The sequence below is a fragment of the Pseudopipra pipra genome, chromosome 12, assembly GCF_036250125.1.
Source record: "Pseudopipra pipra isolate bDixPip1 chromosome 12, bDixPip1.hap1, whole genome shotgun sequence".
NCBI classification, from domain to species: Eukaryota; Metazoa; Chordata; class Aves; order Passeriformes; family Pipridae; genus Pseudopipra; species Pseudopipra pipra.
Genome location: NC_087560.1, coordinates 16,560,903 through 16,581,104, shown reverse-complemented (window position 1 = coordinate 16,581,104; position 20,202 = coordinate 16,560,903). Strand labels below are relative to the sequence as shown.

General features: G+C 46.9%; 2 protein-coding genes across 51 annotated transcripts in view; one reads left to right on the top strand and one right to left on the bottom strand.

Annotated features, from left to right (window-relative positions):
* Positions 1 to 598: 598 nt before the first annotated feature.
* NR2F2 (nuclear receptor subfamily 2 group F member 2) lies at positions 599 to 14,118 on the bottom strand. 4 transcript variants are annotated; one of them, XM_064669073.1, is made up of 4 exons: positions 14,032 to 14,118; positions 13,585 to 13,646; positions 5,358 to 5,885; positions 599 to 2,218 (listed from the first exon to the last, which is right to left on the bottom strand). In XM_064669073.1, the coding sequence occupies exons 2-4, from the start codon at positions 13,625 to 13,627 to the stop codon at positions 1,944 to 1,946; spliced, it is 846 nt and encodes a 281-aa protein (XP_064525143.1). In that variant the 5' UTR covers positions 13,628 to 13,646; positions 14,032 to 14,118; the 3' UTR covers positions 599 to 1,943. The 4 variants fall into 4 exon arrangements, with proteins under 4 accessions (XP_064525143.1, XP_064525141.1, XP_064525142.1 ...); XM_064669071.1 differs by having other exon boundaries at positions 5,358 to 5,906; positions 13,585 to 14,084; XM_064669072.1 differs by having other exon boundaries at positions 13,585 to 14,081.
* The window catches only part of LOC135421008 (serine/arginine repetitive matrix protein 1-like), a 49,984-nt gene continuing 39,355 nt past the window's right edge, over positions 9,574 to 20,202 (top strand). For all 47 annotated transcript variants that reach the window (XM_064669120.1, XM_064669123.1, XM_064669097.1 and 44 more), the window contains exons 1-2: positions 9,574 to 12,715; positions 12,793 to 12,945. In XM_064669120.1, coding sequence (XP_064525190.1) covers positions 9,826 to 10,383 — 558 coding nt within the window. In that variant the 5' untranslated portion in view covers positions 9,574 to 9,825 and the 3' untranslated portion in view covers positions 10,384 to 12,715; positions 12,793 to 12,945. The remainder of the gene's footprint in view (positions 12,716 to 12,792; positions 12,946 to 20,202) is intronic.

Below are 20,202 nucleotides of genomic sequence, written 5' to 3'. Positions count from 1 at the left end.
CCGACTCCTCAGTGCTAGAAGCTAAAGCCACTCCATTTGAAGACCTTTCAATGACAACGATAGATGGCAACTACGGAGTATTATAAAAAATCACACATACTTAAAGAAAACTCATTGCAAACAACTGACCTATATTTACAATACTGCTATTACCTTGCTTGAATGATCTTGTGCGCGTATGTCAGACATTTACAAAAGATTTTTCGCCCCATTCTGATCATAAAATAGATACTGATCTCCAGATTTCTAATACTTTTTCACAACAATACCTTTCCTACGCAGGCACTTAAGTGTGACAAAAATAAGGGCCTTTTTTTTTTTTTTTTTTCCAGAAAATCCATTTTTAAATAACAGGAGGATTAGATGAATGGGGGTTGATGGTTTACCATTTCAGCATAGTACTTCCTAAAACCAGAGATAAACCAAGAACTTAAGTCCTCCACCCCCATCCCGGAATTAAACAGGTAAATACACTACAATACATCTGCTACAAACTTACTGTGACAAGTAAACAAATCAATCGCCTATGGACTTAAATGACTGCAAACTATAGAGAAGTAAGGTGGTTTCTGAAAGACATTTATGACAGCCAAACAAGTTTCAGATATCAAATAATATTTTAATTTCTGAATACTTTCAATTTTCCTTGGAATATAACACACAAAGACTCGACCAAACAGTTCAGTTATTATAACTTTTACAGTATACAGAAATGTTGCACTTAAAAAAAAAAAAACCTTCAGTTTTTTTAAACACAAAACTGTAAACTCTAAGATACTGAATCAATCACGTTATCTATAAGTGCCAACAGTGTTATTTTGTCATGCTGATTTCAATGGTATTTTTTAAAAAGGGAAAATATCAACAATTATTATAATACAAAGGGCTTGCAAATATACAAACAGATAGAGGAGTTTAATAACAATTCATGATGAACTATGTGGAACCCAATTCAAATTACAAAAGTTCACTTTGCTTGTTTGCTTGTTTTTTTTTTTTAAAATCAAAACCGTAGTGTGTCTTGGACACAAAATCCTTCTACCTATAATAAGTCCCCACAGTTCATTTTCTGTCCGAAATATCAAAAAAACCTAGATTTGGGGGGAGTTATGTGACACGTGTGGTTCATTCGGGTCTATATAATTATAGCTCTCTCAGCTTCAAGCTAGATTTTGGGTCACCACCTTAAGTGCGCTTCCATCATTGTGTTGTTGAGGGGTTTTTTTCTCTTTTCCTTTCTTCCTATGATACTTTCGTGGACTCAGTTTTAATTCTTTCAGAACATATATTTTAAGGATACACAGTTTATTTTTTTTTTTTTTAAAGAAGCCAAGGTTATATCAAAAATTATTATAGAACCACAGAATAAACTGGTTTGAAACCAGAAAAATACAAAAAAGAACAGCTATAGGTACATAGACACATAGGACAATTAATAATTTGGAAAAAAAAGACTTACTTTCTTCCGTTCTGCTAATTTTCTCCAAATTTCCTTTAAATGCACTTTAAGCGAGATTTTTTTAAAAAGTTTACCCCAAAAAAAGAAAAAAAAAGAAGAAAAAAGAAAAAAAGAAAAAGCCCACCATCGTTTCTTTTCTTCTTCTTTCTTTTTTTCTTTCCCTCTTTTTTATTTTTTACAAAAAAAATGATAAGTAGCAAGTTTTTTTCTGAACGACACGGGAGTTTTTAATGCATTCTGTAAAAGTTCATTTGACAGTCTCTTTTTTTAATTCACAGTCCATTAATTTTTTCCTGTCTTCTCTTAGCAAACTTGTAACATCCTTTTACATCCTTTCTTAGCAGAAGGAAATTTAAGAAACAACCAGAACCCAAATGTCATTTGCTTTCCTTTCACTCTCATCTCCCTTCTCAATTTTTAAATTTTTTTTTTTTAAGATTCTTTTTTTTTCTCTCTCTCTCTCTCTCTCTCTCTCTCGAATGTTTTATTGAATGGACATGTAAGGCCAGTTAAAACTGCTGCCAGACAGTAACATATCCCTGATTAGGGTTTCTATGGGGGTTTTACCTACCAAACGGACGAAAAACAATTGCTCTATGACAGAAGAGGAGACAGTGCGAAGGGAGGGGAGACGTAGTAATAGCTTCCCGAATCGTGTTGGCTGGTTGGGATACTGGCTCCTAACATACTCTTCCAAAGCACACTGTGACTTCTCCTGTAAACTTTCAACATGGGCTACATCAGAGAGACCACAGGCATCTAGAAGAAAGTGTATTAAAAAAAAAAAAAAAAAAAGAAAGAAAAGAAAAAAAAAAAGAAAGCAATCATCAGATTAAAAAGGTTTTGTTTTTGGTTTTTTTTTTTTAAATTTTTTAAATTTGATTTTCTTCTTAATTCCTACAATTAAGTGTCGATCGTGTGCCATCACCTCGCCCCCCAGAGTTTAAGTGGGTTTTACCAAAAGGGACAATCTCTCTGTGCATGTGTATGTGTTTGTATTTCTCTCTCTTCTGGAGGGTCTCCTTTAGGATTGAGCACAGCTCCCAGAGTCGAGATTTCTAATGGCACAACAGACCTGAGGAGTTGGCAAGGAGGTGCTGGCCAAGCTTAATTTTGTATATCTATATTTTTCAGGGGAAAGGCTGGGGGGGCGGGGAAGGCTTTGAGTCGAAAGGGGGGGAAAGGAAGCCACTATTTCTCCACACCCCCCCTCCTTGGAAAATAATTGGGGAGAGCCTAACCCTACAATGAGAAGCGATACTACTCATAGTGATAGAAATCATAATAATAATAAAAAACTGGCCCAGCCAAAGATAATGGCGCCCCGGATCCAGCAACAGATTCTCCCCCAAAGAAGACAACGCGTTTTTCTTCAGTCTTTGAAACTGATTTAAGTGGCCCTTTAAAACTGATCTTGTCAGTTTAGCCTATTCAGAGGCAGCCATGCAAACTGTGATCTCTCTGTTCATTTGAGCTGTTTCTTTTCCCCCCTCTTTTCTTTTCTCTTTCTTTCTTCCCCCCCTCCACTCCCCCCTCTTTTTTTTTTTTTTTTCCTCTTCTTCTTCTTTTTAAACCTAAAGGCCCTTACAAGAAGAAAACTCCCTGATAGGGTCTGGACATTTTTTTTTCTCTTTTTTTTTTTTTTCCTGATACGCTAAAATACAATAAGTTCCCTTTAAATCAGAGACGTCTGTGCTGAAAGAGCACAGGTTGTGACCTGACCTCCCTGTGGCTTTCCTAGGCACAGGGCTAACACATGCATATTCTGCGAGTCATTAGAACCCAGATTTTTTTACCCCCCCTCTTAAAAGAGGCTGCAGCAAACATTATATGCATCTATGTGTGTCTGCTTTACATCAGGGGAGGTTATTGGGGTGCTGCAGAAGCTGCAAGCATCACCCTATATTTTTTTGCATGCGACTATCTTGCCCAGAATCAGATAACAAGAAACGTTTATCTAGTTGGGAGGCAATTTACACGCCAGGCCTCACATTTTGAAAATAGTCATAAATTAAACAGTTACGACAGGATCGGACGATTGTTTTCTCAGAAGGCTAAAAAAAAAAAAAAAAAAAAAAAAAAAAAGTGATTTGGGAGAAAAGGCAGGATTGGAAATAAACTCCTCGGTGTGGGTGTGAGCTGGGCAAGGGCTGGGGAGGGATGTGAGCGTGTGTGGGATCCTCGCTGAGTGAGGGAGAGGAAAATGCATCCTAGAAAAACGATAGAAAAATAAAAGAAGCACCCCACAGACACCCCTTCCCACTCGGGATCCTTGTCTCCCTGTGGCTAGATGCGCCCTGCTCATTGATCACCTAAGGATTTAGCACGAGTAATTTGGGGGGGAGGGAAAAAAAAAAAAAAGGAGAAGTTTTTTATGTGTAAAGCAATAATATATAAAAGGAAGTTTAGGTCACGACCCAGAACCTGGACAAAGTCCAGAAAATGACTTCGTTCCCCAGACCCCCTTTAACACAACAAGGAACGGATTGTGAGCCCTTCTTTTCCCACATAAACTACATTTTTTTCCTGTTTCCTGATATCAGGCTTTAAAAAACTCCGATGAGTAATTATTTTACAGGTCCTGCTTCCATTCATATGTTTATCGCGTGGCCACTTTCCCAAGCGTCCAAATGAGTTACAGACGAAATATATGTATTTTTAAACTTAATCCCCAAACTTCGAAGGCTCCAGCACACTGGGTTGCCGATGCAGCCTTAAAGTTAGCGATCTGAGATAACGTAGTGCACAAATTAGCGAGCAGATTTTTTTTTTTCCCCTCAGAAGAAAAAAAAAAAAAATTTAGCCTCCAGAGTTAATATCAGGATTATTACTCACCCAGGTTAAACTCTAGTGCAAGCTAATTAGATTTCACAACGCACTCAATTATTGCTTTATAACTCATGCACTATTTCTAGGCAGCAAAAGTTGACACATATTTCCCCCCCCCTCCCCTCTTTGATTATCTAAGAAACACCTCGAGGTCTTTTCCTCGGGAGAGGCATGGTTGTGCCACCCCGGAATTACACTGCGGAGCGGCAGCTTCAGCCTCCTCTTACTTTTCCATACTATCCCTGTCTACTTATGGTAATGATCTTTTCGCACCCGCTACTCGCTTTGGACTATGCAGTTCCTGCTGGGTACAAATGCAAACTTTTCCCCTTAGCTTAAATGACACAGAACTGCTCACTGCCACATTCTGTTTAAATCAGAGACAGCTCTTTGGAAAGTTGATTTATTTTATTTTATGGAATGGCAGGGAACATATTTTAAACTCAGCTTTGTGCATTTCACTTTTTTTTTTTTTTTTAATTCAATTTTTAATCCTGCAGGGCTTTTTTCCCTTCCTGGCTGCCCATAAAATGATCCTCTTTTTAAAGTGGTTTCACTGATAGGATGACTTGTATTTAACAACATCAAACAGATTTTGCTGCTGTTCAGATGCGTGTCATTAAATGCAACAACCCAGAGCTATACTGTTAAATAAAATATTATTTTCAATGGGAAGAGCGCAGTCTCTCGTGGCGAATGGGTGCCTCTTCCCGGGCCCCTTCTTTCCCAGTCTCCAGCATTATTCAGCTGGGGTTGGGGTGCATTTTTGTATTTTGGTTGTCCTTTTTTTTTTTTTTTTTTTTTTTTTTTAGTTTTGTGTGTGTGTGTATTTTATTTTTATTTTATTTTTTTCTGATTTGCACTCCCTGGAAGACGGGATGCTCGGATCCGAGGCCCTGAAGGGGAGACCACAGGGCACTGCTTCCTAAAAGGAAAGAGACCGCGCTGGTTTCTCGGGGGGCCAGGGAAGCAGTGATGGGGTGCAGGCAATAACACTTTACAAGAGCAAACAGTTCTCAAGGGGGGCCCGGGGAAGGAAAAAAAAAAGGAGCAAAGAAATGCCGCCTACCTGAGGTGAAGAGGACTATGGCCTTTAAACAGCTATATTCTGCAGAGTCGACATGCAATGCTTTCAGTTTTTCTACTTGCTCTTGGAAGATTCGTATGTGGTCCATAAAGGCGACCACTCGGTCAGCAGACATTGGCGAAGCGTGGAGGCCAGCAGCTGCCAGGAGCGGAGCTACGTGGAGGGGCATGGAGCACTGGGCAGCGTTGAGGACAAATAACTCGCTCCAGGTCAGCCTCAGGAGGGCCACCTGGTCTGTGATCTGGAGGTCTGGGAAGAAGGGGATATTCCTGGCCCACTCCACCGCGCTGAAGAGCATCCTAGCTGCCAGTTCACAAATGTTCTCGATGCCCATGATGTTGTTGGGTTGCATGCACTGACTGCCAAAGCGGGAGGTGGGGTAGGGCTCTGCTCTCAGAAGAAGGGAGATATATCCGGATAGGTAGGAATGGCAGTTGAGAGGGTCCCCATTTGTCAAGGCGAACTGACCATGAGTTGGCTGTGTGGGTGGCATTCTGCCCCTCTGGACCGCTGCAGTAAATAGAGAAGAAACTACAGCTATTAATATCTGAATTGCAACCATCGGTTCAAATACAGCCTGCTTTGTGTGCTTCTGCGTGCCTGTGTGACCCCGGACCCGGCCAGCTTCAGGGGGAACATGCATTTTCCCAGCCAGAGTTCAGCCCCAGCCCCGGTTAAATGCTCCGCAGTTCTCGGGTCAAGTCAAAGCAACAATAAAAGCTGAGGAACGCTGTGAGCTCGGCCAGGGCTGCTGCGGGAGCCCAGCTTCTCACTTCCCAAAACACACCACAATCCAGTTATTTCCCCCCTCCCCTCCACCGCCACCCCCTCCTTCAAGAGATGCAGGATACGTCTTTGTGTGCCCGGGTGTTTTTTCTTCATTACACCTAAAACAGCTCATTGATTTGAGGCTGGGGGAGCGGGATGGGGAGGGAGGAGGGGAGAGGGAAGAAACACTTCAGTTCGAAATCCCCGGCTCTGGTCCCACACGCGTTTCTCGCCCACTGAATACATTGTTGCTGCTGTTATTATGTATCCCCCCCGCTCATAAAAAATACCAAAGGAGGCGAAATCACCCCACAACATCCCCGGCAGGTCCCCTGGTGAGGCTGAGGGCATTATCCAAAGGCACCTTCCCCCGCTGCCCATGGAAAGTGGGCCTTTCATTTTGTTAATAAATTTACACGGTGACAGCGAGAGAAAAAGGAGAGAGAAAAAGGGCTCAGAGGCAGAGAGACGACAAGAAGGGAGAACGCTTAAAAATGTGCTTGATTTATATTTGTTATCGCCCGTATTCCAAGGTTAGTTACTCTTGCAGAAACACAAAGAGAGGAGCCCAGCGAGACCCAAGCCCCCTCACCCTTAACCTACATAGCAGCGTCCAGACACAGAGCACGCACTGGAAAACTGCAGGCTCACATTTCCCGTCTAATTTTATATCACAAAGACTCCACTTGCAGAGACCCGAGCACCCCACACTTACTTCTGGGCTGCTCCTTCCCCCCCACCCCATCCCTTCTACCCCCTCCTGCCTCTCCCGGAGGAACAAGAAAATAAGAGGAAGAAGAGAAAAGTGAGGTAATAACAACCAGGAAAGGCAGGCACACGGCAGCATGTATATACACACACACACACGCGGAGATGTGTGTGTATATATATTTTTAAAGGAGGAAAAATCCGGCTGGGAATCCACAGTGGAGTGCTGTAGAGCCTCGGTAGGGTGAGTCCCATTGTAATAGTAATTTGAACCGCCTGTGTAAAATTGCAATCTAAGGCAGGGTGCTGGAGGATATATATATATGTGTGTGTGTGCATCTCGGGAGGCTCCGTGTGTTTGTACGTACACACATGGACAGACACACACACAGAGCTGCTCGGGGGACAGGGGCTAAGGCTGAGCATGCAGGAGGAAACACGAAGGAAAAGTAACCACACGTCAGAATCATCATCTCGCTCCTAAGCAGCGTGAAACTAAAAATCCACTTTCAATAAACCTCCATCAGCAAAATCAAAACAAACACAAATCAATTACGAGTGCAGGAGAAAGCATGCGAGAGCCCCTGACTCCCTGCCCACCCTCCCCAACACCGCTTTCTTTCATTACGAGAAAGTTTCTGGCTGGTTTATTCGAGGGGGGTGGGTAAGGGGGAGGAAAGGTTCTGGTTGGGTTTGGGGTTTGGGTAGGGAGGTTAAAAATAATAATAATAATAATATATATTATTAAAAAAATTTTAAAAAAAGAAAAAGCAAACAAACCCCAAAACGCAGCGAGTGAAAAAAAATTTGCAAAACAAATGAAATCCCAATACCTTCCCGTCTCATGCCAACTTTGAGGCATTTTTTGAGGCGGCAGTACTGACACTGATTGCGGTGGTGCTGGTCAATGGGACAGTTCCTGTTGGCACGACAAGTGTAGCTGAGATTCCTCCTTACACTCCGCTTGAAGAAACTCTTGCAACCCTCGCAGGTAAACTGGCCATAATGTTTGCCACTAGACTTGTCCCCACAAACCACACATTCAATGTGCTGCTGCTGCTGCTGCTTGTCTCCTTGGTTCTGCTGGCTCGGCGGGTTGGTCTGGGCTGGCGTACTGGGAGGGCCCCCGGGCCCCGGGGTCTGTGGGGTGTGCGGGGTCCCGGCCGGGGGTCCCTGCACCGGCGGGGCTTGCGAAGGCTGCGTTCCCTGAGCTCCGGGCACATCGTCCTGGGGGTCTCGCCACGCACCGACTACCATTGCCATATCTATTGGACACCGTTGCCAAACTTCCTGTTCCCCCTTTATTTTCAAAGTTTGTTTGCTTTGCTTTTCAGATCAGCTTTGCAGCAGTCTTTTTATTTTTTTGTCCTCCCCTCTCTCTCTCTCTCTTTCCCCCTCTCTCTTTTGTTGTTTTGCCTCTTTTTTTTTTTTTTTTTTTCAGGAGGGTCGGGGTGGGGGGATCTCCCGGTACCGGCGAAGGTGTAGAAGCACGGGGCGATGGAGGTGTGTGTGCGGGGGGGCGAGGTGCGAGTCGATTGTCTGGGCTCCAGGAGAGCAAAGTAAAGGGGTGGTGGGGGTGGGGGAGAGAGGGGGAGAGAGAGAGAGAGAGAGAGGAGAAAAAAAAAAATCTCTTCAAAGATCTCCCTCTCTCTCTCTTAGAGCTGATCTGCAGCAGAGTAGTTGAAGGAGGAGAGGCGGGTGTCTGGGGGCCAGGTCCAGGGAAGCTCGCAGTCAGCCATTCAGGAAAGCCATCAAAATAAGAATGAATAAAAGGTTAAAGATTACACACACAGCGGAAAAAAACACGCACAGCGGAGGAGACTCTTCTCGGCGCGGAGAGCGGTCGGTCTCGCCGTAGTTTTTGGAAGTCCAGCTTGCAGCAGCAACATCAACTGCGATCGCTTTGTTTTTGTGGGCTTTTTTTTTCCTCCTCCTCCTCCTCTTTCCTCCTCTCTCTCTCTCTCTGCTCTGTCTCTCCTCCCTCCTTCGCTCGCTTTAATTCTTCCTCTCCGCCGCTCCGCCCGGCCGCTGCGCTCTTGCTCTCTCTCGCTCCCTCTTTTGGGCTCGGGGGTGTGGGGGGGGCTGTTGGTCTTTTTTTTTTTTTTTTTTTTTTTCTCCTCCCCGCTTTTTTTTTTAATATAAAAAAATTCTTATTCTCGCAATAATAATTATTATTATGAATTATTATTATTATTATGATTGTTTATTTGTTCCTCCTCCTCCTCCTCGCCGCCGCCGCCGCCGCCGCCGCCGCTCTGCCCCGCTCCGCCGGTTCGCCGCTCCCGCCGCGCCGCGTCCCCGCCGCCGCTCCCGCTCCCGCCGCCGCTCGGGTGCTGCCGCCGCCGCCGCTCCCGCCGCCGCCGCTCCCGCCGCCGCTGCCGCCGCCGCGCTGCCTTATGCTGCTTCTGCCGCCTCGCAAGTGGGCTCTCGCCTCCGCGCCGCCGGTGCTCACGGCGCGGGCAGGGGGAGGGGGGCCGCGGGGCGGGGGGGAGGGAAGGAGTCAACTCGCCAGCGCAGCAGCGCCCAGCCAGCCAGGATGATAAAAGAGGGGAGCGGGAGGAGGAGGAGGAGGAGGAGGAGGAGGAGAGGAGGAGGAGGAGGAGGAGGAGGAGGAGGGAGAGAGAGAGAGGGAAGGATCATAACCCAGCGCGCAGCATCGCTCCTCAGCCGGGCGGGGGGGGGGAGAGGCGAAAAAACACCACCACGGGGAGAGCGCGCCAGCGCTTCTCCCCCCCACCCCCCAAAAAAAAGAAAAATTGAAAAAAAAATAATAATAAAAAAAAGAAGCAGGGGCTCCCCCCCCGCTCCCCTCCCCTCGCTGTCGGCGGGGAAGGGGCGGGGCGGGGCGGGGCGGGCGGGCGGTGCGGGCGGCGTGTGGGCCGAGTGAGCGGCGGGCGCGCTCCCCGCCGGCCGCTCGCCCCGCTGGCGGGAGAGTGAACTTTGACACGGCTGCTGCAACTCGGCGCGCGTCGCCATGGCGACCGCGCGCCTTATAAGGCAACCGGGCCGGCGCCTGACTGGCCCCGCGCGCGCGCCCCGCCCACCGCCCCTCATTGGCCGCCGCCGCCGCCGCTCCGAGCCCGCCATGGCCGCCGAGCGCCGGCCCTGCCGCCGGGTCCTAAAGCCCGCCCGGAGAGCCCCTCCGTGCCCCGCACCGCGCCCCGCACCGCCCCGCCGGGGCACGGGGGTGACGGCGAGCCCGCCGCGCCCGCCTCACTCCGCCTCACCCGCCTCACCTCACCTGGGGCTGCCCTCCTCGGGTGTCGGAGGGGGCGGCGGGGTGGGAAGCGGAAAGCAGGCGCTAAAGCGAGGTAAAACTCCACGGAATAAAGTAAAGCGGAGGGGCGGCCGCCGGTCCCTGGAAAGGGGTCGTGGAGCGCAGTTCGGGTTCACGCCCCGCGGCGCGGGGCAGCCCCGGCCCCGCGGTCGTGCTGCGGGCACGGGGGCGGCGGCACCTGCGCTCGGCGAGCCCCGCGCTGCGCTGAGCCCCGTCCGCCGCGGAGCCGAGCCGAGCCGAGCCGAGCAGAGTTAAGCCGAGCCCGGCCGGGCGTGCTCGGGGCGCTCCGGGACCGGCCGCTCGCACAGCCCCGACCCCGGCGGGGCGCCGGGGCTCCGCCGCTCCGCCCGCTCTCTCCTCATCCCCGCGGCTCCGCTCAAGGCACCATCGCGGCCGCTCCGCTGCGCGGCATCCCCGTGTTCCCCGCTCGGCATCGCTGCGGCGGGGCTCGCCCCGACCCCTTTAACTTCATTTTGTGGGTCTGGGAGTTTTATGACCACACGTACCCTGACACCGTAACACAAGCTCCGTGCTGCACCGCGAGCAGGTAACAGATCTAAGCGCGGGGACGGAGGTTTATCTCCCGCTGAATGGAACTACCGGGACTCCGAGTCAGTCTCCCGGTACAAATGGCCAAAACACACTCCAACAAGAGAAGGGACGGAGAGATAAAATAGGAAACATGTTAAAATAGACAGATAAACGCCCGAGAGGATCGTTCCTCCTCTGCGAACGCACGCTTGTATGTGCGCTCACATGTGAGCCGGTCACCAAGCACGGCCGCGGGGACACAGACCTGGGCACAACTCTGCGAGGGATTAATTGCTCCTCACCTCCTCACATACACTTTTTCATGTTGCCACATGCCCACCCACTCCTGCCGCAGAAATAATAGATGTGGCTAAAGCCGCAGGTGTGGAGGTGATTGGAAAGTTGTAAAAAGCACCTCGACTTGACAGTGTCCTGCCTGGAAACCTGGTGTGTTCAGACCCCACGGACGAAGATGTTTTGCGGCTCAATTTCAAAGACAAGGCTGCAGCGTTCCCATTGATCCTCACGGAGCAAAAAAATAACCTTTACCCGAAACAAGGACCAGGAGGGACTAGGAAGACAGAAGGGGGAAAGGAATCTTTCCCTGTTAAAATGTGGGGAACTGTCTTATGATTTCCAAATAACCTAGAGCCGAGGAGGTCACCTTTCGGGGAGGGTGGGAGAAGATGGGGGTTCAAAATACAGAATAGTCACAGATTGTTGCTGATGTTGAGTTTCCTGAGGGGGGAAAAAAACCCCCAACAAAAACCCAAACCACAACCCAACACCAACCTTTCCTGTCTCGAATCTGACAAAGTAAACAGGATTAATTCACCATATGAAAAAGCATTAACGCCGTCCTAACAAATGCAGAAATCATAAGAGAAAGCGGTTTTAACAGGACGCACAATATTACTAGTTCGAACGTATGATCGTAAAAATGAAAAGCCATTGATATAAGCTTAAAAGCCGCCGTATATGCTGATTGCTCAAGCATTAATGAAGAATGCCCCAGATTAACTATTTGCTCTTCGAGGGATGCAGCGATATAACTACCTATTAGCACCATTAGATGCTTTGCTATTTATTTGAAAACACCCCTACGAGTGGGTTGAGACAGAACAGATGAATGTAAAAATGAACTGCAGCTAATTTCGCTAAATAATCCTCGAAACCTGAGCGCCTCGCAAGGAAGGGGGAGATTCTCCTCTGTCCTTCTCCGAGGCTAATGACAATAGAAATGCTCTGGTTTAAAAGTGAGACTGTGTTGGTTTTCCAAATAAACAAACGCATCCCTCCTGCCATTTTACTGCAGATGTAAATTTATTTTAATGAGAGGGAGTGGAAGGATTTATTTTGCTAAAATAGAGTTGAGGATAGAGCCGGTGTAAATCTTTAGGTTTCAAAAAGAGAGGAGGAAGGAGGGGGAAGCTGCTTTCCTGGCAGAAAGCTGCCTAACAGTCCTCTAATTCTTTCTAGATTAAATCGCAATATGAATACAGCATCGAACAAATACCGAGTTTCGCTCTGAACTCAGTGGAAAGCAGTTACGTCTAACAGAATTCAATGAATTCCTCTTCTCCCTCAATGTAGTATGTGTGTGTTTTTCTCTTCCACCACACTGAAGTTCCATGAATAGGGAAAGTGGCTCCTATTGTGTGCCTCTGAACTTCCAAGTCAATGCAATTTTTAACCACTGGCTTGTGGTACTTTGAAAATCACCAGGGGCTGTCAGAGTTGGGTCCTCTGAAAAATTTACAGTGCTAAATCAGAGCATATGCTGTGAGAGAGGAAAAAAAATTGCTTAAGATTGGAGCAAGTACAGTATCTGGCTGCCCCCTAGTGTAAGTCTCTTATCTGCCTAAAATTCAACTTTAAAAGAAAAGGATCTCTTAAAGGGAAACGACTTTTGGCTCACGTATGCATACGAGAATGAAACTTCTGTACATTTTAATCTGATTAATTCCTAAGGATTTAAAATTAATTGACTTGGGCACTCCTAGACCGGACTATAAGATTTCTGCATCAGGGTTTCTGCGAGAACTGTACCGAATAGGTATTTTTAAGGGATAGTGGTAAGGGATTGGGGGGGGGGAGATCCTGTTTTGTGATTTTTTTTTTTTTTTTAACGAGGAACCGTGCCTCTCTTGCTGTTGTCAGAGCAAAACACTTTTGCTGCTTAAAGTCAGATCTACGTCTTTTGCAATAATACTTAAAAAAAAAAAAAAAAAAGGATAAATAATTGCCTTAAAGCCTCAGCCGATCTACCAACCGCACCTTCGGATGGTGAGTATATTCCAGCTTCTTTCCATTGTACTTGCTTAGCCAGGGAAGGGATCGGAGGGGGAGAGGGGATCTCGGCTCTATACCTTCACCACCGACCTTTTTTTTTTTTTTTTTTTTTTTTTTTTTACCCCAAATAAACGCTGCCAGCTGCACACGGCGACACGATCCCGGGCAGTTTAATACCTATCACTTAAGTTAAGAGCCTTGTCCTGCCCTCCCACCCTCCGGAGCAGGTCGGTCCGCGCTCCCCCCCGAGCAGCCCCGGCGCCGGGCAGGGGCGGCAGCGCCCGGGCGCTGCTCCTGGGGAAATGACTTGGAGGCGCTTTGCCTCGGACCTGGAAGCCGAGTCCGGTCGTTGGGTTTGTTCGCTTGTTTGTTTGTTTGCTGCTTTGCTTTATTTAGCTAAAGGACGTGCTAACTGATGGTGCTGCAATTACACATACTTGGGTCTGCCCCCCTCCCCTCTTCCCCTCCTTAGAGCAACCCACGTAACCTTAGAAACGATCGTTTAAGACGCACGTTAGCTAACATTTGCTTTTTTGGATTTTTTGTTTTCCTTAAAAGAGAAACACAAGAATCACAACACATTGCCCGAAAAAAGTGTCAAAGAAGAAGAAAAAAAACTATAAGTAAACATACCAAAACCATATTTGCCTTGTTCAAGGTCCCAAATCGCTTGCATCTTCCTTTTTCTACCTCTCCTTTAGTTTGGCAGGTGAAAGAAACAAACAAACAAAAAAAAAATCAGACCGCTGTTTGCCCCCCAGAAAGATGTGCGTTGGGTAATTAAAGAGAAGTCTCCTTCTTGGTGTTTATCTAAGCGATTGTGCAAACTGATTAAAAAAAAAAAAAGAGAGAGAGAAAAAAAAAAAAGTAAAGTTACAGCCTTCAGGGGGGAAAAAAAGGAGGCAAGGTGAAGGGAATAGATTTCCCACAACCTAAAGGGAAGTGCTTTCGATGTATTATTAGCGATCAGCCTTGGGAGAGAGAGGAAAAAAAAAAAAAAAACTGAACACACTCTAACTTTACACAGACAAGATTTCAGGGGGGGCTTTGTACACAGCTGCTTAGGAATGTGCGCCTTGCCTTTAAGAAAAAATCCCCAAGCCCAAGGTAGGAGATATCTTTGAGTGATCCTTGTCTCATTTCATTCCTTAGAAGGAAGAGCGTCTCGCTACACCTTGTTTGGAGCTGGAAAGGCGAGACTTAGGGGTAAAAAAAAAAAAAAAAGGAAAAATATTCACAACCCACCCTTCCAATTGGGGAGAAAAAAAATAAGAGAGGGAAATCTCCTAAGTTAATGACTGTGGGGGTAGGATGGATGCGACCGATTTCAGCCCCCCCTCCCCCCCTTTTTCACCTCCCCCTCCCCGGCAGGAAAAAAAAAAGGAAAAGGGAAAAAAAAAAAGCCAACCGCAAACAACTACAGGCTGAACTATCAACACATGCACCGAAGGGGAAAAAATATATAGTGTCCTGTGTAGGGTCGGCAGGGAACGCAAGCACACGCTAAAGCAAGTTGGGAAAGAATCCGAGCTAATCAGCAACCTCTTTCTCTCTCTCTCCTTCTCTCCCTCTCCCCCTCTCTCTCTCTCTCACTGCCCCTGAGATCCCAGCTCGAAAGAGGTACTCCACATTTTTTCATTACCAAAAATCCGTTGCAATAATCATTTGTTGCTAATTGAAACCCTTGGAGACATTTTTCCCCACCCCCTTCACAAACATGGCAACTTTTAGACATGGGAAGCACGTTTAGTTTTATTTTATTAAAAAAAAAATACGGTTAGGAAAAGGCTAAATCTTTCACCCACGAGAAATATCAGCGCGTCAGCCTCTTTCCCCGGGGTGGGGGGGAGGAGTGGGGGCAACGGGACCCCAGTACAGTGAGGGCTTGGGAAAATTTGGAATACATTATACCGCCTTTGGCAGGAGAATACTCTCCAACTAATGGATTCCTGCTCCTTTTTTTGTGTGTGTGTGTATCAGTGTGGGGGGTTTCTGGAAAGAGGGGTGGTGGTCGTGGTGGTGGGGAGCCGAGCTTTTATTTTAAGAAACTGTTAGGGTAGGGAGTGTGTCATACTTGACAAATGGAACAAACGCTCTTCCATTTCTTGCTTGTCCTTGCCTTAAAACAGGAATTAAGTTAACCACAGTGCTGCATGTTAATTGCATGTTTACTGGGCTAATGAAAATTACAAAAGGGTTTTGCCACCTCGATCGGTGATGAAAAAGTATGAAGGCGATTGTCATTGCAGCCTTCGGGGAGGGCCCGGGGGGTGGGGGGAAAGGACCGGGCACGAACAATATTGATCAGAAGAAGGATAAATCTTTTAACTGCTTGTTAATACCATAAATATGGTCTACACAAGTTTCCACTCTTGTTAAGTCTAATCAGTACATGGAAGATGGAGACATAGTCCACTTGAATGAATTTTTATTATTGCCAGAGGGGTACTTGCATCTGTGGGCTCCCTCCCCTCCTCACTTTAAGCCTCCCCCCCCCCCTTCCAAAATCCTTCCTTGCAGAGGAGGATCCTGAAGGTATGCAGAAAGAACAGGAGACAAATCCAAGCTTTTCGTCCTTTCTTCATTTTTCCAAACTCTCCTTTTTTTGTAAAGCTGAACGGGTCATGGTGGGGAAAGTCTGAAGGGGGGAGCCCTCCCCGACACCTCCCCCCCCCTTTATTCTTGAGATCTGTGGATGAAAGGCTGACCCAGTAATTTAGTTTGATGATAACCATTTTCATACTTGAAAACAATCTGCCAAATTAAACCTAAATGGAAAGAGCAATAGGAAAGGTAGTGAGAGCAGGGCATTTTGAAATGCCCCCCACCTCTCCGAAAGGGATTGTTTGGCCAAAGGAGGAGGGAAAGGTAATTAAATAGACTAAAGATGATTTAAATCCCAACCAAAAATAATTCCAGGGAGAAGTTTCCCCCCTCCGGTGTTGCCCAGCCCTGGATTTGAAAACTTTGGCCCAACTTATGGCAATAGCTACAACTTTGCTCCGCAGGGGTCAGAGGTGAGGGCTATTTTAACCCTAAAAGCCTGCGAGTGACCAAGGTTGCGACTGGGCTCGCAGCACTAATAGCCATAATTACCTCCTCCCCTTCCAGGGACATTCCTCGCAGCAGCAGTGTTAGACGCCGAATTGAAGAAAATCCTGGAGTTGAACATATCTTGGGGGGTAAATAACAGCAATATGAAGGAATTTCAGAGCTCTCCCTTTTGCTTGGGGGGATTGAAGCTTTTTTCCTTTTTTTTTTCCCCTTTTTTTTTCCCCCTCCTCCCCCCCCACCCCCTTGCCAGCATTCCCAAGGCGCTGGGTCTTTGTCTTAGAAGGAATGGAGTGTCTGAATGGTGTGAAAGGGACAGAGAGGGTTGCTTCAAATCGATTTTACTTGTCCTCTCTGTCTTTTCGGATCAACGCCCTTCAATGGACACATAGGTGCTCTTTCAACCAAAAACTTGTGCAACATTTTCTGCCTGTATTGGTGCTAAATACAATAAATGCTGGGCAGATTTTTTTTCTCTTTCTTTCCAAAGCAGAAAGCACCCTAATTAAATTGTTTTATATGGACAGTCAAGACAGACCAATTAAGTATGCATTAGTATAAAGATATATTCGAGAGATAAGCGCTCTATAGGAGCCCTGGCTAGGCAAGGTGTGGAAAGTGTCCTCTCGAAGAGAGGCTATGAGCAAGGTTTCATATGGATTTTTCCCCTCCATTGCCTCCTATACTCGAGTAACGGGCTGAATAAGTTAGCGAAAAGCCATTAGTGAAAGTGGTTTCTAAACAAAGTTAACAGGTGGATGTAGCTGGTTTTAGATTTGAATAACAGTCGCACATCTGTAATACACAGCCATGGATTTATGCAGCGCCTATGCAGGCAATGTCCATTTACAGAGATAAACGCCTTCGACCTATAGCTGAGGTGCAAACGCACAAACATGGGAATAAAATAAATATCTGGGCACCTCTGTGGGCTGCAGGACATGATGTGAGTGAGCACACACAGACGATACAGATATAACTGTGTAGCCATTGTGTACAGGCACCCAGCCTGCATCAAAGGCAGGCACCCACACACCAGGCAGAGCTGTCTCAGACATCTCACCGGGCTCAGCACAGTCCTGGGGTAATTACAAGGGGAAATATTTCCTATTCCAGGCATGGGCTTCCCCAGGAGTGAAATAGCAGATCAGGATAAAACATACACATACACACGCGAACTTCTCTTTCTGCCCATTTTATCACCCTGGGAAAGCTCTCGTTATGGTTAACCACAGGAAACGGGCTTTAAGCTCTTCTCCATTTCCATTATTATTATTTTTTCCCCTTCACTGCAGATTTTCCATCTCGTTCAGAAAAAAAAAAAAAAAAAGCCAAACCAAAAAACAACCAAACCCTAAACAGACAAACAAACAAAAAAGCGCTCTGCCCCCAGCCCTGCCTCAGCCTGGTCCTGGGGCAGGCAGAGCTGCGGGATGCGATGAGGAGGAGGAGGGAGGTGGGCTAGAAGTTGCTGGGGCACCTTCCATCCCTGGGCACTTCGTTCTATCAGAGACCGTGGGGGCGAGCCCCGTGCCCGGAGATGCTGCAGGGCGCGACCGGGGAGTCGCCCCTTTATCGTGACATTGCACCGCCGAGACAGGACGGGATTTTGCTGGAGGGGTCGGGGAGAGGGAATGGAGGGGTTCTGGGATGCGGGGCAACAGTGCGGCGGCCGCCTGCTTTGAAACCCATTTCCCAGCAGCGTTCTGGATGTGTCAGCCCATCCCAGGGATACGGGAGACGGGGGTGAATAAGCCATTCCTTGCTTAGGTGCTTTAATGGCACGGTAAACAGGTTAGAAACAGACGTTTTTAAAGACTCAATTTCTCTTTATTGGTTACCTTCGAGGATAAATCATAACAGACCGTATGGGGGGCAAAGAATTCATCTAAAGGAGATCTCAGCAAGTCACTACCCGGACAATAGTCCACCTCCTGTTGGGTTGCGTATTGATCAGGAGAGGAGCTGAGGATGTCGCCACACTAAATATTTACTGATCACACACAAATAGCCGCGACTCGAACGATTTTCTCCTGTGAGGAGAGCAGAGAGAGAAGGGTAAATCATTTTATTAGTGTGTATAAAGCAAAGAGCACACTCTGGCTTGGAGTGTTTTAAGATGTGTCTTCAGCTGGATGAAAAGAGTTAGGGAAATCGATATGGAGTGATTAGACGAGCCAGTCGTGTCAAAGAGAGAGGCTGTGAATTTCATGGATTTGGTTATACCGGGAGGGGGAAAATATACCGAGAGATTAAAGGGAGGAACCCATTGTAGCAGAGCCAATGAAAAAATAATATCTAATCAGACCCGGCAAAGGTAGGGACGGGATAAGACCCACATTTCTAAAGAATCACATCAGCTGGAGAGGGATCAGGGACACACATGAAAGAGGCAAACGGGGGGAGAGCTGGAGAGTAGGAGCCCAGAAATGCTACAGAGCAAATCCAGGAGTAGCAGAGAAAAGTCGCCTCTATGGAGCAAAACTGAGACACCACGAAAATGGGGACAAAAGACTCAGGAGCGAGGGAAAGGACAGGAGGGCTGGAGTAACCGGTCGCCTGCCTTGGAGGTGATGTTGAGGGGTCCCTAGCCCCGTGTATCCACCAGGCAGGGAGGGCTCTATCAGCAGAAGCGAGGGTACATCCACCTCACATCCGAGGGGTTTAAATCCTTCTCCTACAAGTTTGTCCTCCCCTCTCCTTCTCCCCCTCTCCCCACAAGCAAATGTGGTGAGTAAAATGGATTTTAGCTTTTAACCACCTCATTTTATCCACGTAATCACAAGGCTCGTAATATGTAATCTACAGATTACTGCCATTCGAGGGTGACCACAAGTGGCTTAAGAAAAAATTAAAAAACCCCCAGCATTTCTGCAAATGACAAAATGGTTAAAACCAGCCCCTACTTTAAGTATTGAAGTTGGGGAGTTGCTGCTGCAGGATTTTATCTGTCGTAGGGAGCAATTCAGCCCTGCGGTGTCTCGGCAGATTAAAGAAAACTTCTCTGGAGACAAGCAAATGTCCGAGTGCCAAAGGGCAGAATGCTGGAAGTAGGGCAGGGCTCTGCCAAGCGACCTTAAAACACGTTCTGTAGGGATGCTGGGGATTATTATTATTTTTTTTTGCCTCGAATCCGTGATGTTTGGGCCATGTTCACACATTACCTTCTCTCCGCGTGTTTTTCACAGCAGAAAATGGGATGCGACTGCAGAGAACTAAGTCAAAGGAGCGACAGAAAGTTTGAGCCGCACTTTAAATGATGATGAATGCTGGGAGGGAGGAAAGACATCTCAAACTAGGAACCGAGGAGTAAAACTGATGTGAAAACAGCTTTTCACTTCTTCTCCAAGTGCTAATTTTGCTACTGTAAACAAACACTGAAGTTAGAAACAGCTGCAAATAGCCTGCCGGGCACCCAGGGCTCAGGGACTGGCAGGGGTGACTTTTGTTCATCCCTCGGGCTGAATTTCCCCCCAGCTTTGCTTTTTTTTCCCGAGATCAGGGGCTGATGCTGATTTTAGTCGTGGAGAAGGGACAAAAAATATAGGCATATTAAGAGCATTTCATGTGAGCCTATAGAGTGCAGGCAGCTCGGCTGGATCACTAATGCAACAGGAAACCTCGGGACAGACTCAGCCTAATTAACAGTTTTCCATAGCTGAAGCGATTTTTAAGAATCCCAGTGGATTAGCCCAATATGTTCAGGTGTGAGGCTACGAGGGCCTATAACTCCTTTCACTATAATCTTATAACCTCCTTACCTAATTCCTTAGATTGCAGATAGGAAGAGTCTGACCCTGGAGGTCGTAAAGAGCTGGGTTTCATTAACCCTTCCCTCCCCGGCGCCGCTCCAAGGTTAACTGCGCCGGGCTGTGTGCTCGGGGGAGCGAGGGAGGGCGGGCAGGAGAAAGGGATTTGCAAGAGGGGTCGATCAGACGGGAGGGCCAAGCTTAAAATGATTTCTGCTCCCTTCGTTCCCTCCCTTGAGCCAAAGGAAAAATGGAAATAGGGAACTTTTCTCTTTCCCATGCATCGGGAGGTGAATAAATGTGCGGATGTTTGTGAGATTCGTCTCCTTTAAACCATTTCATTATTGTTTATTGTTTTTAAATTTATATTTTTTTTTTCCGAACGTCTGGGAAATGAAACATTCTAGAACCATCAGCAAAAAGCAAAGCAATCTCCATCTTTAGGACCAGT

Coding starts and splice junctions, on each gene's coding strand:
- NR2F2 (XM_064669070.1), bottom strand. CDS start 8,114: ATGGCAATGGTAGTCGGTGCGTGGCGAGACCCCCAGGACGATGTGCCC. Junction 5,886..7,684: donor AGTTGGCATGAGACGGGAAG/GTATTGGGATTT, acceptor TATTTACTGCAG/CGGTCCAGAGGGGCAGAATG. Junction 2,219..5,357: donor CATAGTCCTCTTCACCTCAG/GTAGGCGGCATT, acceptor ACTTTCTTCTAG/ATGCCTGTGGTCTCTCTGAT.